General features: G+C 45.8%; 1 protein-coding gene across 1 annotated transcript in view; it reads left to right on the top strand.

Annotated features, from left to right (window-relative positions):
- Positions 1-15528, top strand: part of RIPK4 (receptor-interacting serine-threonine kinase 4) — a 28308-nt gene extending 12780 nt beyond the window's left edge. The window contains exons 3-8 of the mRNA XM_006898384.1: positions 3411-3559; positions 5272-5321; positions 7895-8053; positions 8922-9025; positions 11291-11555; positions 14345-15528. Of these exons, the coding sequence (XP_006898446.1) occupies positions 3411-3559; positions 5272-5321; positions 7895-8053; positions 8922-9025; positions 11291-11555; positions 14345-15528 (1911 nt within the window). The remainder of the gene's footprint in view (positions 1-3410; positions 3560-5271; positions 5322-7894; positions 8054-8921; positions 9026-11290; positions 11556-14344) is intronic.
- The last annotated feature ends 4271 nt before the right edge of the window (positions 15529-19799 follow it).

The following is a 19799-nucleotide window of genomic DNA, read 5'->3' as shown; positions in this document are numbered from 1 at the left end:
TCTGCTGTGACTTAAAAATCACCTCTCTGTGAGGAAGCACAGCCTGAGCAGCCCTCTCAATTAGTCTTACCTGGCTGAACTCGGAAGTTGAAGGGCCCATGTACTTGCGGACACCACTGAGCACTCTGTTACAATGAGTCAGCTGCTGTATGTGAACGCATGCCTGTGAATTATATGTGCTGTTCAAAGTGATTGTGATGGCGAGGATCCCTGAAGGAAAGGAGACTGGCCACGTGAGAGATGTTAAGGTTACATGAAAAGTTGACACTCTACTACTAACGCCAAGATTAGTGGTTCAAACCCACCCAGCGACTCCAAGAAGAGAGGTCTGAGGATCTGCTTCTCTAAAGAAGCAGAAAACCCTCTGGAACTCAGATCTCTGTAACCCATGAGGTCATAATAAGTGAGAATTGACTCGTTGGAAGCTCCATCTGGGGTTGGAGGACAAGAGACCCAGAAGAGACTAGCTACCACCAGAGAGCTCTGCACTGGTAGTTTGCATTTTCAGAGTCAGCACTTTCATGAATAATTAATTTGTGCTTAAATTTCTTTCCATCAGTTATATTTTGAAAGCAGCCAGGGAGGTCAGAAATGACAAAAACAATCACAAATGAGGAGGAAGCTCTGGGAACAAAGATGCTTATATCCCAGCCCAACATAATTTCTGAATTGAAAAATTGAAACTGCTGATATATGTGTGTATGTATCAATAATTTATTAAAGTTTCACGTAAAACTGCTTTGAGTTAAAACTGTGAGTGCATTAGCAATCACCAGCAGTTTAGACATTAACACTGGGAAAGAAGACATGGTTGGTGATTTGCTGTGACTTAAAAAGCCACACTTGAATATTCATTCTCTAAGATAAAAGATAACATTCTTAGGTGAGTTCAGTAACAACACTAAATACTTCTCTGGCTTTAACAATTCCAAGGAAATGGCTGTTTTTTAAAAAGCACACAACAAAAGAAAGAAAGAAACCTGAAACATTTTTAGTAGTGACTTTGAGTTTTTGTTTCCCAGTTTCTGGCTGCTTTGCAGATTTATAGCATCTGAAGGATGGTTTTATTTTGGAAAACTAAAAATTTCTTACCTGAGTGGGGAGAGAGGAGGAGGGTTCTTTCAACAGCTGCCGGGGCTAATGCCATACAGCAAGCAGAAACCTGAGGGGTCTGGAGGTTCCATGTTGCCCACAGGGGCCCTCACTGCCAGCCCCTCCCCACTGCACACAGGCCTGGCTGTTGAAGGAGAAAGCAGGGCCTCATCTCGCTGGCTTCCTTCCATCTCCTCCCCACAGATGTGGTCAGGAATCCCTTGAAGGACCAGGTCACGAGTTACAAACCCTGCAGGTCAGCCAGTGGTGGCACACCAGGCCCATTGGCTCACCTGGACCTGGCTGCATAGATTCCCCACATGCTTACCTCAGCCCCGTTTCCTACCACTAAGTAGGTGTGTTTGAGGAGGAGCCCAGAAGATAATTAAAAGGCTTTAAAAAAAAAATCCCTGCACCTTGAAGGAGAACATAAAGGGGCCATTTTCCACGTGGATCCTGATTCCCATTAATGTTAACGAGTTGTGGCTTAATCCCACACACAACGCTTAGTGACTTCAAAGGGGCCTGGTTTACACAGGAGAGGGGAAGCTTCGAGCAAGGCTGGCGCTCCACCAGGGCCTGCCAGGTGGCCAGAGTCTGTGAAGTCTGTGCCTCACGGACCGTGGGCTGAAGCGAACTTCATGGACACTGTAGAGACCCCTTCACTGTGTGTCCTGAAGTCTCCACAGGTGGAAGATGTTCAGGTGTCCTCCTGAGTGGGTCACACACCTTGGACCCAGAAGATGTGTTCCGACCTTTTGCTGTAAGCAGGAGCCAACAGGTGTCCATTGATGATAGTGTTCTGGGTGGAGAACAGAAGGCCAAGCGAGGCTGTGCGGTTTGAGCTTTGTTTGCTTTAAAGGGCTCCGAAGGTATGCTTCCCTTTAAACAACTTGCTGCCACTTGCCCGCACTCCTCATGCCCGATTGCATAACCGGATCGCCTTGACATGCAGACTCGGCTCTTCACATGTCCGCTCCAGCCGGCACAGCCTGCGAACTGCTTTCCCTGATCCTACCCAGGCTGTTGTCTCTAAGTGGCTTGACTGTTAACCCAAAATCGGGAGCTGTGGTGGGCTAAGTGGTGAGGAATTGTGTTGCCAGCCCAGAGGCAAATGGTTCAAATTCATTGGCAACTCAGTGTGAGAAAAATGGGCAAGTCTCCTCCTGTGTAATTTACAGTCTCTGACCCCCTGGAGGGTCAGCTGTGACTTGGTTCTGATTCTGAGGCAGTAAACAAAAACACTTAACCTAAAAGTTAGCAGTTCATCCCTACCCAGTGGAGCTGTGGACAAAAGGCCTGGCAGTCTGCTTCTAGAATGATTGCAGCTGTTGACCATATGTTGTATGATTCTAGTAATATGAAGTGCACAAAATAAGCAGACTCATAAGAGACCGAAGTAAATTAGTGTTTTCCAGGGGACAGTGGTATAGGAAAATGAGAGTGGCAGCTAATGGATGCAGGACTTTGTTAAGAGAAGATGAAAACACTCTGAAATTAAATTGCAGTGATAATTTTATGAGCTTTTGAATATACTAAAAACTTCTGAGTTGCAATATTTAAAAGGATGAATTTTATGGTATGTGGATTATATCTGCACAAAAGGGATAAAAGATTTAAAAAACTGAGACTATGAAACAAAACAGTTCTCTGTAACACATGAACTGGAATGAGCTTGATTGCTGAAGGGTTGTTTGTTTTGTTTTGTGTTATTTTCACCTAGGCTGTCAGCTCTGGTGGCAGCTCTGATGCCTCCAGGGCTGTGTTGTAATTCTTGAGTTCTTTCTCCCAGTGAATTCTGTCCTTAAAGCTTAATCTTTTCCTCCACCAATCACATGTGTTGGTGGTTTCAGGCTTCTCTCTTCCTAATCTGTCTCTGCCTGCCTGGGGTTAGGACTACAGTGAAAAATCCAGGCTGTCTCATCATGGGACACTTCCCATCAGTAGCCTCATTCTTGGCATCACCCCAAATCTGGCTCATACATAGGTGGACTCAAAGGGTCCAGCGGGCACTGTACAGTAAAATGTTAGGTGTTCCTGGGTCACACATAGGGTTAACCATTCAGCTTCTAACCAAAAATTTAAAGGTTCAAGTCCATCCACAGGCATCTCAGAAAAAGGCCTAGTGACCCTCTCCCTCCCTCCTCCCCAAATCAGCCATTGAAAGCTCTGTAGAGCCAAGTTCTATTGTTATACACGTAAGCACACCTGAAAAAAGAACAGCCGGTTGGCAGCTGGTAGCCAAAAGTCAGACCCGTGCCTCTTCTGGCAAAGTAGGTGACAAGGGTAATGGCCTCGTTCTGTAATTTGTGTTGCAGATTTCTGACTTTGGGCTTGCAAAGTGCAATGGGCTGTCGCACTCGCACGACCTCAGCATGGACGGGCTATTTGGCACCATCGCTTACCTCCCCCCAGAGCGCATCCGTGAGAAGAGCCGGCTCTTTGACACCAAACACGACGTGTACAGGTGAGTGAGGTGCTACCATCCTGGATGAGTCAGGGACTTGTGTCCTGGATGTGCATGGGAAATGCCCCCTTTCAAGGACTGGGTTTAGGAGGAGCAATTGTTGGGTTAAGGTGTCCTTAGTCTGCAGGTTCAAGGCCACACCAGGTTGCAAAGGACGTCTTTTTCTTGGGAATGCTGGCTGATGAGGGCGGAGGGTCCATGCCATTGGTGTTGGGGTGCCCATTGGGGCCAGCTTTGTAACCAGACCGACTAGCTCTCGCAGTGTAGAAGTTTTGGTGATTTGATGAAATGTGAATTTTATTGCTTGTCATTATTGCATTAAGTCCCAGTGTATGCATGTGTGTCTCAGGGGTGGATTCCTGTGGGTTCAGCCTCTCCAATATGCAGTTGCACTTGGCCAAGCAGCTCACTCTCTTATCCTTTGTACCCTTGGTATGGGAATTTAGATGCCCTTCAGGCTGCCAAGAATCTAAAGTCAGGGGGAATTATGTACCTAGAGAACAATGCCCTTCAGATTGTAAAGGTCTTAATCACTTGCACTTGTTGGAGAAGAAAAGAGGGAGGAGAGGGCAAGCTTGTGCTTAAGCCCTCATTGTGGCTCTCCTCACACCCACTGAGACTCTGACCCTAAGGCTCAAGTCATTTAGGCTTCTGCCTGTTTGGTATTTGCAGCCGGCTGGCCAGGTCCTGGCCGATGGGTTTGGCTCACCATTGTCCAGGTGCTGAGTTGTACCTATGAGCTGGGTGACTGCCAGGGAAGGGCACTGTGGGGACTAGCCCTGGCTTGTGGATTTTGTGGGAAATAAAGAGAAGCTCTTATTTGTTTTACAGCTAAGATTTTTGACCTTTTGAACCTAAATACAAATTTTATTTTTAAAGGAAAATGTATACTTCTCTATAAGTAACCACTCTTGACTGTGCACAGTGACTTGAGTGTTGGACACTTGCTTATAAGAGTGTTTTGGTTTTTTTTTAATTTTTATTTTTAGGTTTTTTGGTTTGTTTTTGTAAGTTACCAAGTTAAGCTCCTTTTAGGTTTGTTTGTTTGTTTTATCAAGTTAGGCTCCCTTTTTTGTCTTCAGAGCAAAATAGTAAGTATACATATTTCCTAACAGCCAAAATGGAACTTTGAAGTATGCAGCGGTGCTACTCTTAATGGAATTTTCTGTTTTAACTCGAAGAAATCTCAGTGAGTGGATCTCTTGCAGAGTTCAGTCACAACCAGGAGCTTGGTGATCTGTGCCTTCAAGGAATGAGGTTATAGTGGAGAAGAAGAAAAGGGGTTAGGAATTGACCATTACCCATTCATTCAACAAATGCCTGCCTGATCAACTGCCACATGCCTGGTGCTTACAAGAATATGTTGGGGAAATAAGATACAGATTGTGTTCTCTGAGAACTTGAGGTCCCATCATGGATTAGAATACCCTTGGGGACCCCTCAGGCAACAGGATACTTGTTGCTCAGTTGGGAAAGCTATGTCTGTAATTTAGCAGCTGATCTATCAATATGACAAATTTTAGGATAAGAAGATTTTGTCGGGCTTGTTTTTTTTTTTTTTTTTGGTTTTTCTTTTAAAATAATTTAGGAGAACAATCCTCTCGCTCTTAAAAAAGGCCTATGAGGCCTATAGTCTTGCTGATGTGAGAGCCATGTACTTACTTTCCTTGGGGATCTGGGCCTCGAGACACTCACGTGCCTTTCTCTTCCAGCTTTGCCATTGTCCTCTGGGGGGTGCTGACACAGAAGAAGCCCTTTGCAGGTGAGTGGACTTCTTTCCTGGTGTGTGTGTGTGTGTGTGTGTGTGTGTCTGTCGGGAACTAGAGAGACTTGTATGGTGTTAGCTCTCAGATGGTACCAGTGGTCCGTCCTGCACTCAGCTGTGGTTTGTGCCGCCCGCAGCCTTGAGGCTGACACAGTCACTGTGAGTCTGGCTGCTCCGTCCTGCCAGCAGTCAGTAGGGAGAACACCCTCCCCCTAACAGAACAGCCATGTGGTATAATTTACCTACAGGAAAGCGTCTGCTCTGAAGAGCTGTTTCTTTTGACAAATGTGGCCACAGGTCACCAATACCCAGCTCAGAGCCTCTGACATTTCTTTCATTTCCTTCAGGCAACCACTCTTCCAATTTCTGCCACCATTGATTAGTGTTCCTTCAACATTTTCATATATTGTCTTAGTTCATTATGAACATCCATTCTCTGTTTAGCTTCATTAGAGAAAAGTGGCCTTTTATTTTGTAGACATTTCTGTTCATCAGGCTGACCTCAGGATTCAGATTCTCCATTACAAAAGCCCCCATCACTCCACAGTTCCCACCCAGCCCATGGGAAGGGCTTGGGTAGGTGGGGTGGTGCTATCAGAAAGTGTAGAAATTGGTCCAAAGTTACTGACATCTGCCAGATCCTGCACTCATGTTTTGTCCCACTTTCCTGTTAAATTTAGTGTTAATCACGATCACAGTACTTTTAGGTGTGATCAGAAATACCTGAAAATACTGGTCAGAGTCAGTATGTGGCCCCCAGGGGTGGGGAGTCACATACTACTTTGAGCTGTGACTACTGCCGGTTACTGTCAGCTCCAGCTCATGACCTGTGTAACAGAGATTGCGTGGTCCTGCCCTTCTTCAAGACCGTTCGTAGAGTCATGGACTGGAAGTTTTTTGTGGTGCTCGGAGGTGTCGTCCACAGCTCAATTCAAATCCCCAAAGGATCCTCATGAGAAAGATTAACAGTCTCCTCTCCTTAGGATTTGCTGGCTTGGGAACTCAGTGCAAAGGAATGAATTCAAAGGCAGTGTTTTGGAGTTTGAATTTTCCTAGAAGTTTGTTTAAAGTTAGACCTGCTCGGGAAGAGAAGTTCAAAGTCTCTCATAAATTACAGTATCTTAGAAATTTTCCTTGCCCAAAAGGAAGATTTGAATATTCTGACATCCCCTTTCTAGCAAGGCTACATTTGCTTTTTTTGCCGTCTGGTTTCATTTATTTCCTAATGGCGCATCTCCTTCCATGGCGGACTATGGTCTGAATGCAGTGTTCTGTTTTTTTAAACTTGGCAGTATGCCACTCTGACATACAGTTTGATAGATAGAAGTGACACCTGACAACAGGTATGTGGTGTAAAAGGCCAGCGTGAAGCCTTCACATTTTATTGCTTGGTAGATAGGTTAGAGTTCGAGGTATAGGAACTAAGTGAGTGTCATGAAATTCTTTAGTGTAGTTTGTGTTGTTGAGCAGTTGAGAATATGCCAGATGTTTAGTTATGTTTCATTTCATCTTATTTAAAGGACCTATTTGGCTTTAGACAACTCAGCTGTCATGGGAATAATGTAAAGATACATAAAACTGAGATTACACAAGATTTAACGGGAAAGTGGAACAAAATATGAGTGTAGCATTTGGCAGGCAGTTCTTGGTGACTTTGGGCCAATTTTCCACACCTGCTGATATGTGTCAACCTGCCTCCAGAGTTCCCTTCCCACGGGGAGTGTTGAGAATGGAAGCTTGTATTTAGTGGACAGTGTAGTTTGAGGTTGAACAGAGAAAACTAGTTCCCCTGAGCCTATGGTGGAGTAGAGCCTCAACGTCTGCCCACATATGTCCTGTCCACTCACTGACTAAGGTTAATGTCTTGGTCTGGCTCACTGGAAGCTAGCTGGAACCTATGATTTGAGGTTGTTGCTGAGTTCTATCAAGTCAGAGCCAACCCATCGTAGACCCTCCAGTGGGTTTTTAGAGGCATTAAGTCACGCTGGAGGAGATTGCCCATCTTTCTCCCACAGATGGGCTGGTGGATTCAAACCTCGTACCTTCATGCTGGCCGTGCAGTTCCTTGCCACTAAGCCACTAAAGTGCTCTCTGATTTGACGTAGGAATTGGAATCCAGGAAAATATTTTATTTCACTTTTCTTGAGAAATTTGGGTCTGTCTGAGGGCTGGACGCTGCACATGCTATGATGTATGTATTTAGCTTCCTTGGGCAGGCATGGGCCACTTCGGAACATGCCTCGTCAGATATTTTCTTCCTTTGAAGCTTCTTTTCCTTTGAGTTAGAGGCCCAGAAAGATTTACTCTGTGAGATAACACCCTGATTCCATTTGGCAAATCCTTGAAAATAGGTATGAGAACATGTGTGCCTTGTAAGAACAAGAGCTGCAGAGGGTTGTGCGCTTCTTGAAGGGGAAACGTGGTTTCCCTGGTGACGGGTCTATGGACAGGCAGGTGACAGTGCTTAGTGTGCCCTTGAGTGCTTTCCCACGGCCTGGCTTCCTCCTGCAGCTAAACTCCCACCCCCTAGCTCCCGAAGCTGTCCTGACTTGTGCATCTTTTCCTTTCAGATGAGAAGAACATTCTGCACATCATGGTGAAGGTGGTGAAGGGTCACCGCCCAGAGCTGCCACCGGTCTGCAGACCTCGGCCCCGCGCCTGCAGCAACTTGATCCGCCTCATGCAGCGGTGCTGGCAGGACGATCCACGTGCACGGCCCACCTTCCAAGGTGAGGGGCCACTGCCTCCTGTCTGCGTTTGGAGAGAATCACTCATTGGGCTTCCTCAGAAATGCTACTGCTTTCCTCTTCTGCTAGCATTGTAGAAAGAAGAGCTTCTGTCTAGGCCTTGGGCTCAGGGGATAACAACAGTCTTGAGCCAGTGTGCGTAGAGATGGGGGACCAAGATACACCCTGCACCATCGGGCAGCGTCACACCTGCAGGTGTCCCTCAGATTCACACAGGGATGTAGGTGACTGTAACTGCATGGGCAGCTCCTGTCCTGCTTCCCACTCCAAGCCCAGGGCCAGATGTGCTGCCCTGGGGCATCTGTACATTTTCAGTTTAGGTACAGTGATGAGTCTTCAGGAGACCAATGAGGTCGAGGCCTGAGGGCTTTCCTGGCTCTTCACTACAGGTCTTATTTCCTCAGACCACATGGAGTTCCTTGGTTAGGAAGATAATTTAATCGAAGTTGATGACTGTTAGAACACACAGAGGGAGCAACAGCATGAATGAGGCAGGTGCCCACACTCAGGTGTAGGACAGCTTGGCCACCTCAGGGCCACATACACCTGGAACATCTGGCAAGTGGGCCTTTCCCTGAGGAAAGCTCCTTGAGGATCCCAGGGAAGAGTGGCTCCGACAGCTGCTGATTGGGTTTGTGACCTGGGTGTGCTGGCAGCTGCTGTGCAGAGGTCCCCAGAAAGACCTCGTGAAAAACCTGAGGAGTAAACCCACCGTGCTCGACCTCCCTGATGACAAAGCTCAGGGTTGTAGCTACTTAGTCCCTATGGTTAGATATGGATGTGTGATAGAATACTTGTTGAGGTGATTATCTAAGTAACATGCTCTTTTTGGTTTATTTTCTCCCCAAAGAAATTACTTCTGAGACTGAGGATCTGTGTGAAAAGCCTGATGATGAAGTGAAAGAAACAACTCAAGAACTAGATGTAAAAAGGCGCCCAGAGACAAAGAGCGAGGTAAGCGGGTCCTCTTGGAGGTGTCATTGGTGGTGGTTTTCATTGACTTTGCCTGAGTTCTCCCAGCCTGACTCCTCTTTGCTCTGCAGATTATTCTGAAGCTGTGGAGGGTTCCCCAAGAGCCTGGGTGCTTCTCCCTCTTGAGGGTAACTGCCTCCCTGAGCCCATGAGATGTTCCTGTGTAGTATGCACCCCCCTCAGCCAGTCATAAGACCCCAGCTTTTTCTGTCACACTGTGTCCCATCGCTCTTGATGTAGTTATGCATGAACTGTGCAGGTCACACTAGATATTAACTAGCTGTGTAACTGGATGCTCTTTCATCATGGGAAATGTAACATTCCAACTGACTGCTAGGCCCATTTGGGGCATGCTATCTGAGCTGCAATGATCTGGGTGTCTTTGCACCCCTGACATCTGTATCTGGCCTCTTTTTAATGTTTTAACGCCTTGTAAATGGTGATGATAGTCTAGTGTGTAAGGAGTTGTATTGCAAACCCAAAGGCATGTGGTTCAAATCTACCTGCAGCTCTGTGGGGGAAAGATGGGAAACCTCCTCCCATGTGATTTATAGCTTCTGATACTTTGCTATGAGAGTCAGCGATGCATTGGTTTGAACTTGAGTTTTGAGGAAAGTATAAATGGTGGATCTATTGAATATACATAAGTTAAGATGCAGTGAAAATTTCTAACTGCTGATGCTCTCTAAGGGTATTTTTGGGTAAGATTTATAGAGTAGAGCCTAATAAACTAACCCAATAGCATGTTACCTGACTTTACTCCAGGGTAATTTATTCTAGGCTGTCTGAATGAAGGTAAGAGATAAGCAAACTTTATGACATTCTCACTGTCTGAACATACAGGGGTGTGTGACTGTGTGTGCATATGAAGGTCAGGGAGCAAAGGTGGCCACAAAAGTCAGACTTGAGCCCTGATAAGAAAAAGAAAGGCAGCCAATAAATGGATATGGCCCGATACAGAAAATAACAAAGTAAGAATAAACCACACTCTTTTATGTCCCTGATTCTCAGGAGGAGGACGTGGAAACCAGTGACCCTGAATTAGGGGAGAATCATGAGTCGTGGATTCCAGTCACTCATCAAAACTTAATCAGCTCATCTTGTACCTTCGTGTTGTTCCTTACAGTTAGTCCGTCTCCCGGCTCCAGTGTCCACACTCAGCCCCAAAGCCATATTTTGCAGGGCTCTAAGAGAGCAGCTGGTGGTAGATTTCTTACTTTCTGGGCAGGAGACCCCGGTCAGTTCCTGGGTAGTACACCTCATATGCAGCAACCACCCCTTTGCCATAGAGGTTTGTGTGTGGCTTTGATACACAACAGATTTCGGCAGACTTCCCGGATGTAGGATAGAGTGGGAAGGAATGTCTGGTGATCTCCTTCGTGGAATCAGCCAGTGATGATCCTGTAGATCACTGCAGTCTGGTCCCCAGTGACGATGTGGATGGTGCAGGACTGGGCAGTGCTGTGCTCCTGTGGGATCTACAGGGGTGGGGCTGGACCCAGCCTTGTGTCTTTGCAGCTCTGAGTCTTGTGTATATATACTATACACTATAAACTATATATTGTGTATATAGTTATAGGTGATTGAATTCTCTGCTTGCTTCCTGACCACTGATAGTGTTTGCTGCTTCCTTTGGCCCACTTTCTTAGTTTCCTATTGTTGATGTGCCAAATACTACAAATGAGTAGCTTTAATGAACAGAAATGTGTTTCCTCACAGTTTAGGAGGTGAGGAGTCCACATTGAAGGCTCTGGCTGTAGGGAAGGCTCTCTCTCTGTTGGCTCTGGTGGAGGGTCTCTGTCCTTTCTCACCTGCAAATCATAGGTTTCTTGATTTTTGTGTGACTTGGTATTTCTCTTCCTCTAAGTGCTTCCTTGTTTATCTCAAAAAGTGATTGGCTTACAACACACCCTATACGATACGGCCTAACAGAACCGTTCCCAAATAGGATTGCATTGTTGTAACACTGGGGGTGGGGGCGTGCATTATAACTCCCATGACCATATGAGTGCTGAGTATAACTTCCAGATCTGCCTCCTGAAGCACCTCTGGGTGGATTTGAACTGCCAGCTTTTTAGCTAATAGTTGAGTGCTTAACAATTTGTGATTTGACAGGGGACACACAATTTCCTCCATGCTATTCACCTTCCTACTTATAATCCCCTTTACTTCTTCACAGTTGTGTCTTAGGTGAGCCAAGTAAGAGATGGTAGGGTCTCCATGCATTTTTCTCTCTCCCCCTTGCAGGCAGTGCCCGCGTCCACACCCCTCAAGCGGGCCTCCGCCCCAACGTTTGATAATGACTATAGTCTTTCGGAGTTGCTGTCGCAGCTGGACTCCGGAATTTCCCAGACCATCGAGGGCCCAGAGGAGCTCAGCCGCAGCTCCTCGGAATCCAAACTCCCCTCGTCAAGCAGCGGCAAAAGGCTCTCGGGAGTCTCTTCAGTTGATTCAGCCTTCTCATCCAGAGGGTCACTGTCCTTGTCTTTCGAGCGTGAGCCTTCAACTGGCGGTGAGCAGGGGACACTTTGTTCTGAGAGCTAATGAACTTACTCGTGGGCTTGGATGGAACATGGGTTGTGGTAGTCGGTGATGACTGAAAACAGTGTCTGAGTTCTTGACTGTGGTTCTCTGTCCCTTTACCAATTGGTTTTGGGTATTAGTGCATTGTCAATTCATGGAGTGCACACCCAGAATAATGTACTTGCCCAGCCATCCTCTAGAGTGGCACTTAGAGAGACTGATAGGAACAGAGTTACCTGGCTGTGCATTAGGGTCTTGCCTGTGTGTGATTTGGTGCAGAGTCTGACCTCTTATGAGTGAGCCAGTGGATGAATGGAGTAAATCCCCTAACCTGACCCAGTGTTTTCCCTTGTAGATGCTACTATCCCCCAGTCTCTTTCAGGCAGTGCTTCCTAAAAACTAGACATGCTTCCTTATTCCTGAATTACTTATTCACTCCCTCGCTGCATTACAGTTGGTTAATGGTCTCGGAGTTGAAAATACCCTGGTTGCATTATAAACTACCAGCTATGATGGGAGCCCCTCGTACAACTCAGAATTCTGACAGTATAACCTAACTCGGACATTAACACACATTGCTGCAAATGACGGCAAATGTGTTTCTAAGCACGGTTGTCAATTTAAAAAGTGTGCAGCAACGTGTTAACTGGAACTTTAATGTATTTTGAGTACAGGTCTTTTGAGCAATTTTCTAGAAAACATCTTTTGTCAGTAAGCAGGGCAGGGAGCAATATTTTGGGATTGGGCTGTAAGCCAGTTGCCCTGTGGAGCTGCACAGACTCTGGCCTCACCGTTTTCAGTCCTTGTCTTGCCTTTTTTAAAAAAAGTAAGCCAAGGACTATAATGATAACTTGTTTCTAAGTACCAGCTGGAGGCTCTGAGTTTTGTATTCTTTATCTGAATATGACTGTACAGGGCAGGTAGAATGAACTTTATTTTTCAAATGACTTTCATTTTTTATATTTAGTAGTGATCTAAGGTCTATCTGCTGTGAACCCAGTCCGTTAAGAGTCTGCCTACCTACCTCACCTATCACTCGTCCATCTCCCTATCATCCAGCCGTATTCTCATATGTGGATTTGTGAACACACATAGAGATGCACACTTAAATGTCATCAAGTTGACTATGACTTATAGTGACTCTAAGAACAATATAGCTGAACTCTGCCCTGTGCCATTGTCATCATCTCTGATATACTCAAGCCCACTGTTATTGTCACTTTGTCAATTCATCTTGTTGAGGATCTTCCCCTCCGTTTTGGACCTTCCACTTCCTAAGGACTGCTCCATCCTAAAAGTTCCCCACAGTACATGGGACCAAGATGAAAGGGCCTTTCAAGCCCTTTGGTAGTCCAGCATGGGGAAGTGGGGCCAGAGAAATGAACCTGGAGCATAACAGCTCCAGCCCGAGGGCCAGCAGATAGGTTTACTCCTCCTACCTTTTTCCAAAATATGGAGAACTCCTTTTAGATACATACATATACGTATACATATACATATACATATACATATACATATACATATACATATACATATACATATACATATACATATACATATACATATACACCCACTTACTCATTGCTGTCAAGTCAGAATGGACTCGTAGCTGACCCTCCAGCAATTTTGCCAAGGCTGTAAATTACACAGGAGAAGATTGCTCATTTTCCTCTCGAGGAGAGGATCCAAACTGCCACAGTAGGGCCATCTGTGGACAGCAGTACATCCCCCTACCAGAGCTCCCAACACACACACACACACACACACACACACACACACACACACACAGAGAGAGAGAGAAAGAGAGAGGTGGTGAAGAAGGAGTGAAGAGAAAGAGATTGATTGATTTACTATAAGGAATTGATATATATGATTATGGGCCCTAGTTTGTCAAGTCTAAAATCTGCTGAAAAGGAGACAGACAGGAATTTCCAGTAACATTTCTGTGTTACTGCCTTGAGGCAGAATTTCTGCCTCTGGGAATCCTGTTTTTGTTTTTCAGCTGATTAGATTTGTTGTTGTTGCTATGCGCCATCAAGTCAGAAGTGACTCATAGCTGACCCCCCAGCAGGTTTTCAGAGGCTGTAAATGTCATGGGAGTTGATTTCCCTTCTTTTTCCTGTGAAGAAGCTAGTGAGTTTGAACTCTGCCTCTGATTTGGCAGCACAGTCCTTCCCAGTAGGCCACCCCTTAGTGCGAGGCCACGAGAGCTCCCTAAGTCATTTTGTCCAGGGTGATCTGTACTCAGAGTCAGCTGATTGTAGATGTCCAGAGGCATTTGCTTCTGCAGCAACATCCAGAGCAGTGTTTCAATAACTGAGTGATGTTCTCAATAGAATGGAGCACTGGTGGTCTAATGGATAAAGAGTTTGCACTGCCAACCCAAAGGCATGAAGTTGGAATCCACCGTCTGCGCCAAGGGAGAAAGATGGGCACTCTTCTCTCATGCAGTTTTCAGCCTCTGAAAACCTGCTGGAGGGTCTGTTGGATTGGTTCTACTTAACAGCACCTAGAACAACTAAAATTCCCAGTGGAGGATAGCCATGAGTTGAAATTGACCCCACAGCAGTAGGTTTGTTTTGTTTTGCTGTAGCTTTATTAAATGGACACATAGAATAAAACTATTATGTGGTCTAAAGATATAGTAAAAAGTCACCTGGAAGCCATGCATTCTCAGATGCCCATGCTCAGCCTCCCCTGGGGACACTTTCCCCACGAGGACACTACTGGCCACCTGTCTCCACTTCCACTGACCCTGTGTCTCTCCTTTGCTTGCAGATCTCAGCACAACAGACATTCAGAAGAAGAAGCTGGTGGACGCCATTGTTTGTGGGGACACCAGCCGGCTGATGAAGATCCTTCAGCCCCAGGATGTAGACCTGGTCCTGGAGGGCAGTGCCACTCTCCTGCACCTGGCTGTGGAGGCCGGCCAGGAGGAGTGTGTCAAGTGGCTTCTGCTCAACAACGCCAACCCCAACCTGACCAACCGGAAGGGCTCCACACCCCTGCACCTGGCCGTCGAGCGCAAGGTGCGTGGTGTCGTGGAGCTGCTGCTGGCCCGCAAGATCAGCGTCAATGCCAAGGACGAGGACCAGTGGACGGCACTGCACTTCGCAGCTCAAAATGGGGATGAGACCAGCACGCGGCTGCTGCTGGAGAAGAATGCCTCTGTTGATGAGGCCGACTGTGAGGGCCGCACGCCCGTACACGTGGCCTGCCAGCATGGCCAGGAGACCATTGTGCGCATCCTTTTGCGTCGGGGTGTGGATGCTGGCTTGCAGGGGAAGGACGCCTGGGTCCCACTGCACTACGCTGCCTGGCAGGGTCACCTGGCCATTGTTAAGCTGCTGGCCAAGCAGCCAGGTGTAAGTGTGAATGCACAGACGCTGGACGGGAGGACACCACTGCACTTGGCTGCCCAACGAGGGCACTACCGTGTGGCCCGAATCCTCATCGACCTGCATTCTGATGTCAACATCTGCAACCAGCTGTCACAGACACCCCTGCATGTGGCTGCAGAGACAGGCCACACGAGCACCTCGAGGTTGCTCTTGCACCATGGTGCAGAGAAGGAGGCACTGACCACGGAGGGCTACACAGCCCTACACCTGGCTGCCCGGAATGGACACCTGGCCACCGTGAAGCTGCTGGTGGAGGAGAAGGCTGATGTGCTAGCCTGTGGGCCACTGAGCCAGACCGCCCTCCACCTGGCTGCCACCCACGGACACTCAGAGGTGGTGGAGGAGCTGGTCAATGCTGACAACATCAACCTGTCTGATGACCGGGGCCTCAGCGCGCTGCACCTGGCCGCGCAGGGCAGGCACGCAAAGACAGTGGAGGTGCTTCTCAAACACGGGGCCCACATCAATCTACAGAGCCTCAAGTTCCAGAGTAGTCAGCACCTGGGCGGGTCACCTGCCCAGAACCCCATGTCCACCCTCCTCCGAAGAAGTAAGACCTAGCCTTCCTTCCACACAGCTCAGCATCTGTGTGGGACTCTAGTCTCATGATTGTGTTCTGCCAAGGGGACAGGACAAAGCCACACTGGTTGTTTGGCTGCACGTGCCTTGTCGGGGATTAGCTGAAACATTGAACAAGTGGGGACACACTCACAGGGCGAGATAGCATTGGGGTACAGTATCCATGACATGCAGGCATCTGTTTGGCTGAGCTGTCTTCCAGATGAAGTTGGCAAGGTCACCCCTGACCGTTGACCCATCTGCTGGTCAGCAGTTGTGGTGTTGGCAAGGATGATGGGTCGGAATCATTTCGTTGTGCTTCTGTTCCTAACAGGCCCTGGATGCTGGCTCCTCGGTGACAAGTCACGGGCATGGTTGGATGTGTTGTGTCACTGAGAGGCCCCATTGCTGGTTGCTTGGGGCATACCAGTATTGACGGGTATGGGAAAAGTGATTTTTGTCTTAATATGTGGTAGCAGACAAACCTGTTACCAGAAATTTTTGTTTTATAAAATACCTTTAATAGATGAACATGATATCAACTCTTGCTCTAAATCTGATAAAAGTTCATAACATTGGGTAGTGGCGTCTATAAAGAACAAGTATCAAGATTAAGGTTGGGTTGTTGTTTTATTTTTAAAGGAAAAAAAAGATCTTACTGGCTCTTTATTTGCAAATTTGTCTTTAAAGTAGTCCTCTCATACTGGCCATATATTTGTATCAGCAGGATTCCCTTGCTGTTCACTTCTTGTTGCTTAAAGTGGTTTTTTTTTTGAGCTCTAAAGTCAAATATATGTGCTCATTTAATAGTTATTTAAAAATTGGATTCCTTTACAACCTCAGTTTTGGACTAAAGACAGCATTGAGGTGGATCCAGGGCTCAGCCACACTCTTGGATGAAAGATCCAATTATCCAGTTTCACGTCATTGCCATGTATGTCTTCATGTGGTGCCTTCAGATGCTGTTAGAATGAGTTTTTTGCAGAACTTGACCCTGGATGCAAACCACATTGTGTGGCCTCATGTATGATACAGAGATTGATATTAATGTACCATGTATGTTAATGTGAGTCTATGGGCAGGATACTTCTTTTCTATGACAGGAAATATCCAGACTGTTTAGAACTGGCTATGTTTTAATATGCCTCATTGTGCTTTTACTACGTGATGCTACTGTTATATATAGATTGTATGGAAGACAAAATAATTTTGTTTGATGTCAATAAAGGAAAATACAACACTTCTCTACCTCTCTGACGTCAGTGAGACCGGTTTTTCCTCAGCATGAGCTCACACCATGTGCTCTCTGAAGGCAAAGGTGTGACGTACTATGAGCCCATGCAATGGTGTGGTATGCCCTGGAAGTTACTATAGTCTTGATAGAAAAATCTTAACACCAACATTTTTCTTTTTCTTTACACACCTACGGTTCTTCTTGTAAATCTTTTTTAAATTGATAATTTTAACAAAAGTTTATTTTCATATCTTCATTTTTTAATTTTGATAGAAGTTCAGATTATTTCAGAAAACATAATTCCAGATTCCTCGTTTGTTTACGTGCTGCCTTATTTGCCCCGTCTCTTTCCTGACAGTATCATCCATCTGTCATCTGTCCACCCATCTGTCCATTCACCCTTCCTTACAATAGCATGTTGTTCATAATGTGCCCTCGTTACTTATGACTTCAGTGTGCATCTCCTGAAAACAAGGACATGACCAAGTATAGCCACAGCATATACGTGTCAGGAAATATGAGCTAACAAATTCTGTAAAAATTGCTGCCTTAAAAAACATTAATCAGTAACCCTCCTGGGTCTCTGTGTGATCAAAGGCTTTAAAATCCATTCTTTTAAAAAATTGTACCAGTTTATTTACAAAATTCCAATATATTGTTTTCCAGAATAGATTCATCCAATTTCCCTCACCTCCCCATCAAATTATACAACTCCATGATTAATCGCCCCTCCCCCACACTTCCTCATCCCTCTGCTTTCCTTGGGTCCTTATACTCATTCTACAACAATGGTTTTATACAGTATTTGTCCTTGTGGGACTGAGTTAGCTCACTTGCCATATTGCTTTCTAATCCCTCCCGAGTTAGGTAAAAATTTACAAAATCATTGCTCCTGTGTGTTGCATAGTATTTGATACTCAAATTGCCCCATCCCGGGTACATCTAGGACTTTTCCCACTCAGCCTTGGAAACAACCACTTCTGCAAGGAGACGTGGCTTCATTCACTGGAGACTGGGATTTAGAAACCACGGTCTGGATGGATGTTGGGTGTCCTCATTAGGACTGGAGTGCTATGACTTCTAGGCCTTCTCAGTGGTCAGGTTTAAGAATGGTGCATATGACTTAAGTACATACACATCCGTATGCATCTATTTCTCTTAATATTAAAGATCTTGATTTCATACCAGTGCCTCTCATTGCAACTTAATACCTATGGTCTTCTCAATTGCCTGCTATGCATCAGAGAGCTGGACAATGGAGAATTTATGCTTTTGAGTTGTGGTACCGGAGAAGAGTACTGAGTATCTCATGGACTGCCAAAAGAACAGACATGTCTTAGAGAAAGTGCAGCCAGAGTGTTCCTTGTAGGCAAAAGTGGTAAAGCATTATTTCTCTTACTTTGGACATGTAACCAGGGGAGGCTATTCTTTGGAAAGGAGCATCATGCTTGGGAAGATAGGTCAGCGAAGGAGAGGAAGACCCTCAATGACATAGTGACTACAGCAGTGGACTCGTGTGTCAGAGATGATGAGGACATAGAGTACAGGTCTGTTGCTCATAGGGTCTGTGAGTGGTAGTCGACAGTACCGAACAACAACAATAAAACCTACAGTTTTATTTCATCCTTTTCATTTTTCTACCTCCTTCCTCTGATACTTAGAAACTTGTTTTTTACTGTCCTTAACAAATGTGCATATTTACTCAGTCACTATGAAAGTGTCTTCTTACTATTGTGTCCTCTGTATGCTATGGTCGAGTCTGGGATGACCAGGGATTACTCTTAGTTCCACCACACCACACTGAGTTCCTTGGCCCTACAGAACCAAAGTCTATGGGTTTCTTTATGAAGACTGCCATTAGGCTTGATTTTTTTCCATTTAAGTCATCTTTGTTTTTTTCCCTACTACTCTTGAAACAAAAATACTTCAAGTGTCTGGCTTTGAAAGGAATATATTTTCTCACAGTTTCAGCTAACAGATGCTGCCCTGGACGTGCTCACCAAGTTGTGTCAAGAAATCTGGAGAACAACCACTTGGCCAACTGACTGGAAGAGATCTATATTTGTTCCCATTCCAAAGAAAGATGACCCAACAGAGTGTGGAAACTGTAGAACAATATCGTTGATTTCACATGCAAGCAAGATTCTGCTGAAGATTATCCAAAAACGACTAGAACAGTACATTAGCAGAGAACTGCCAGAAGTCCAGGCTGGGTTTAGAAGGGGTCGTGGTACTAGAGATATTGTAGCTGATGTTAGATGGATCTTGGCTGAAAGCAGGGAATACCAGAGGAATGTCTATCTGTGTTTCATTGACTATGCAAAGGTGTTTGTGTGAATCATAACAACTGGCTGATTCTGAGAAGAATGGGAATCCCAGAACACTTGATCATGCTAATGCGAAACCTACACTTGGACCAAAAGGCAGTTGTCAGAACAGAGCAAGGAAACACCACATGGTTCAAAATTGGGAAGGGTGTATGCTAGGGATGCATCCTATCTTCATACCTTTTCAAACTGTATGCAGAACAGACTATCCGTGAGGCTGGGCTCCATGAGGAGAAGTGTGGCGTCACTATTGGTGGAAAATCTATCAACAATCTGCGTTATGCAGATGACACAACCCTGCTTGCTGAAACTGAGGAGGACCTGAAGTGCTTGCTGCAGAGGGTCAAGGACTGCAGCCTCCAATATGGATTGAGGCTCAATGTCAAGAAGACCAAGATTCTCACCACTGGACCAATTGGCAGCATCAGGATGGATGGTGAAGAGATTAGATTGTTCACAGCTTTAGTCTCTTGGCTCCACAATCAGCACTCTTGGCGTCAGCAGCCAGGAAATTAAAAGACATATTGCAATGGGAAAGCCTGCTGTTAAGGACCTCTCTAAAGTACTGAATAGCAATGGTGTCACTGTGGAGACTAAGGTGCGTCTAATACAGGCTATGGTCTTTGCAATCACTTGTTATGCATCAGAGAGTTGGACAATGACTAAGAATGATAGAAGGAGTATTGATGCCTTTGAGCTGTGATGCTGGAGAA

This window comes from Elephantulus edwardii, unplaced genomic scaffold (genome assembly GCF_000299155.1).
Source record: "Elephantulus edwardii isolate Elephantulus edwardi_28Jun2011 unplaced genomic scaffold, EleEdw1.0 scaffold00228, whole genome shotgun sequence".
Taxonomy (NCBI): Eukaryota; Metazoa; Chordata; class Mammalia; order Macroscelidea; family Macroscelididae; genus Elephantulus; species Elephantulus edwardii.
The sequence above is the reverse complement of the archived record's forward strand: the minus strand, read 5'-3'. Positions and strand labels throughout refer to the sequence as shown.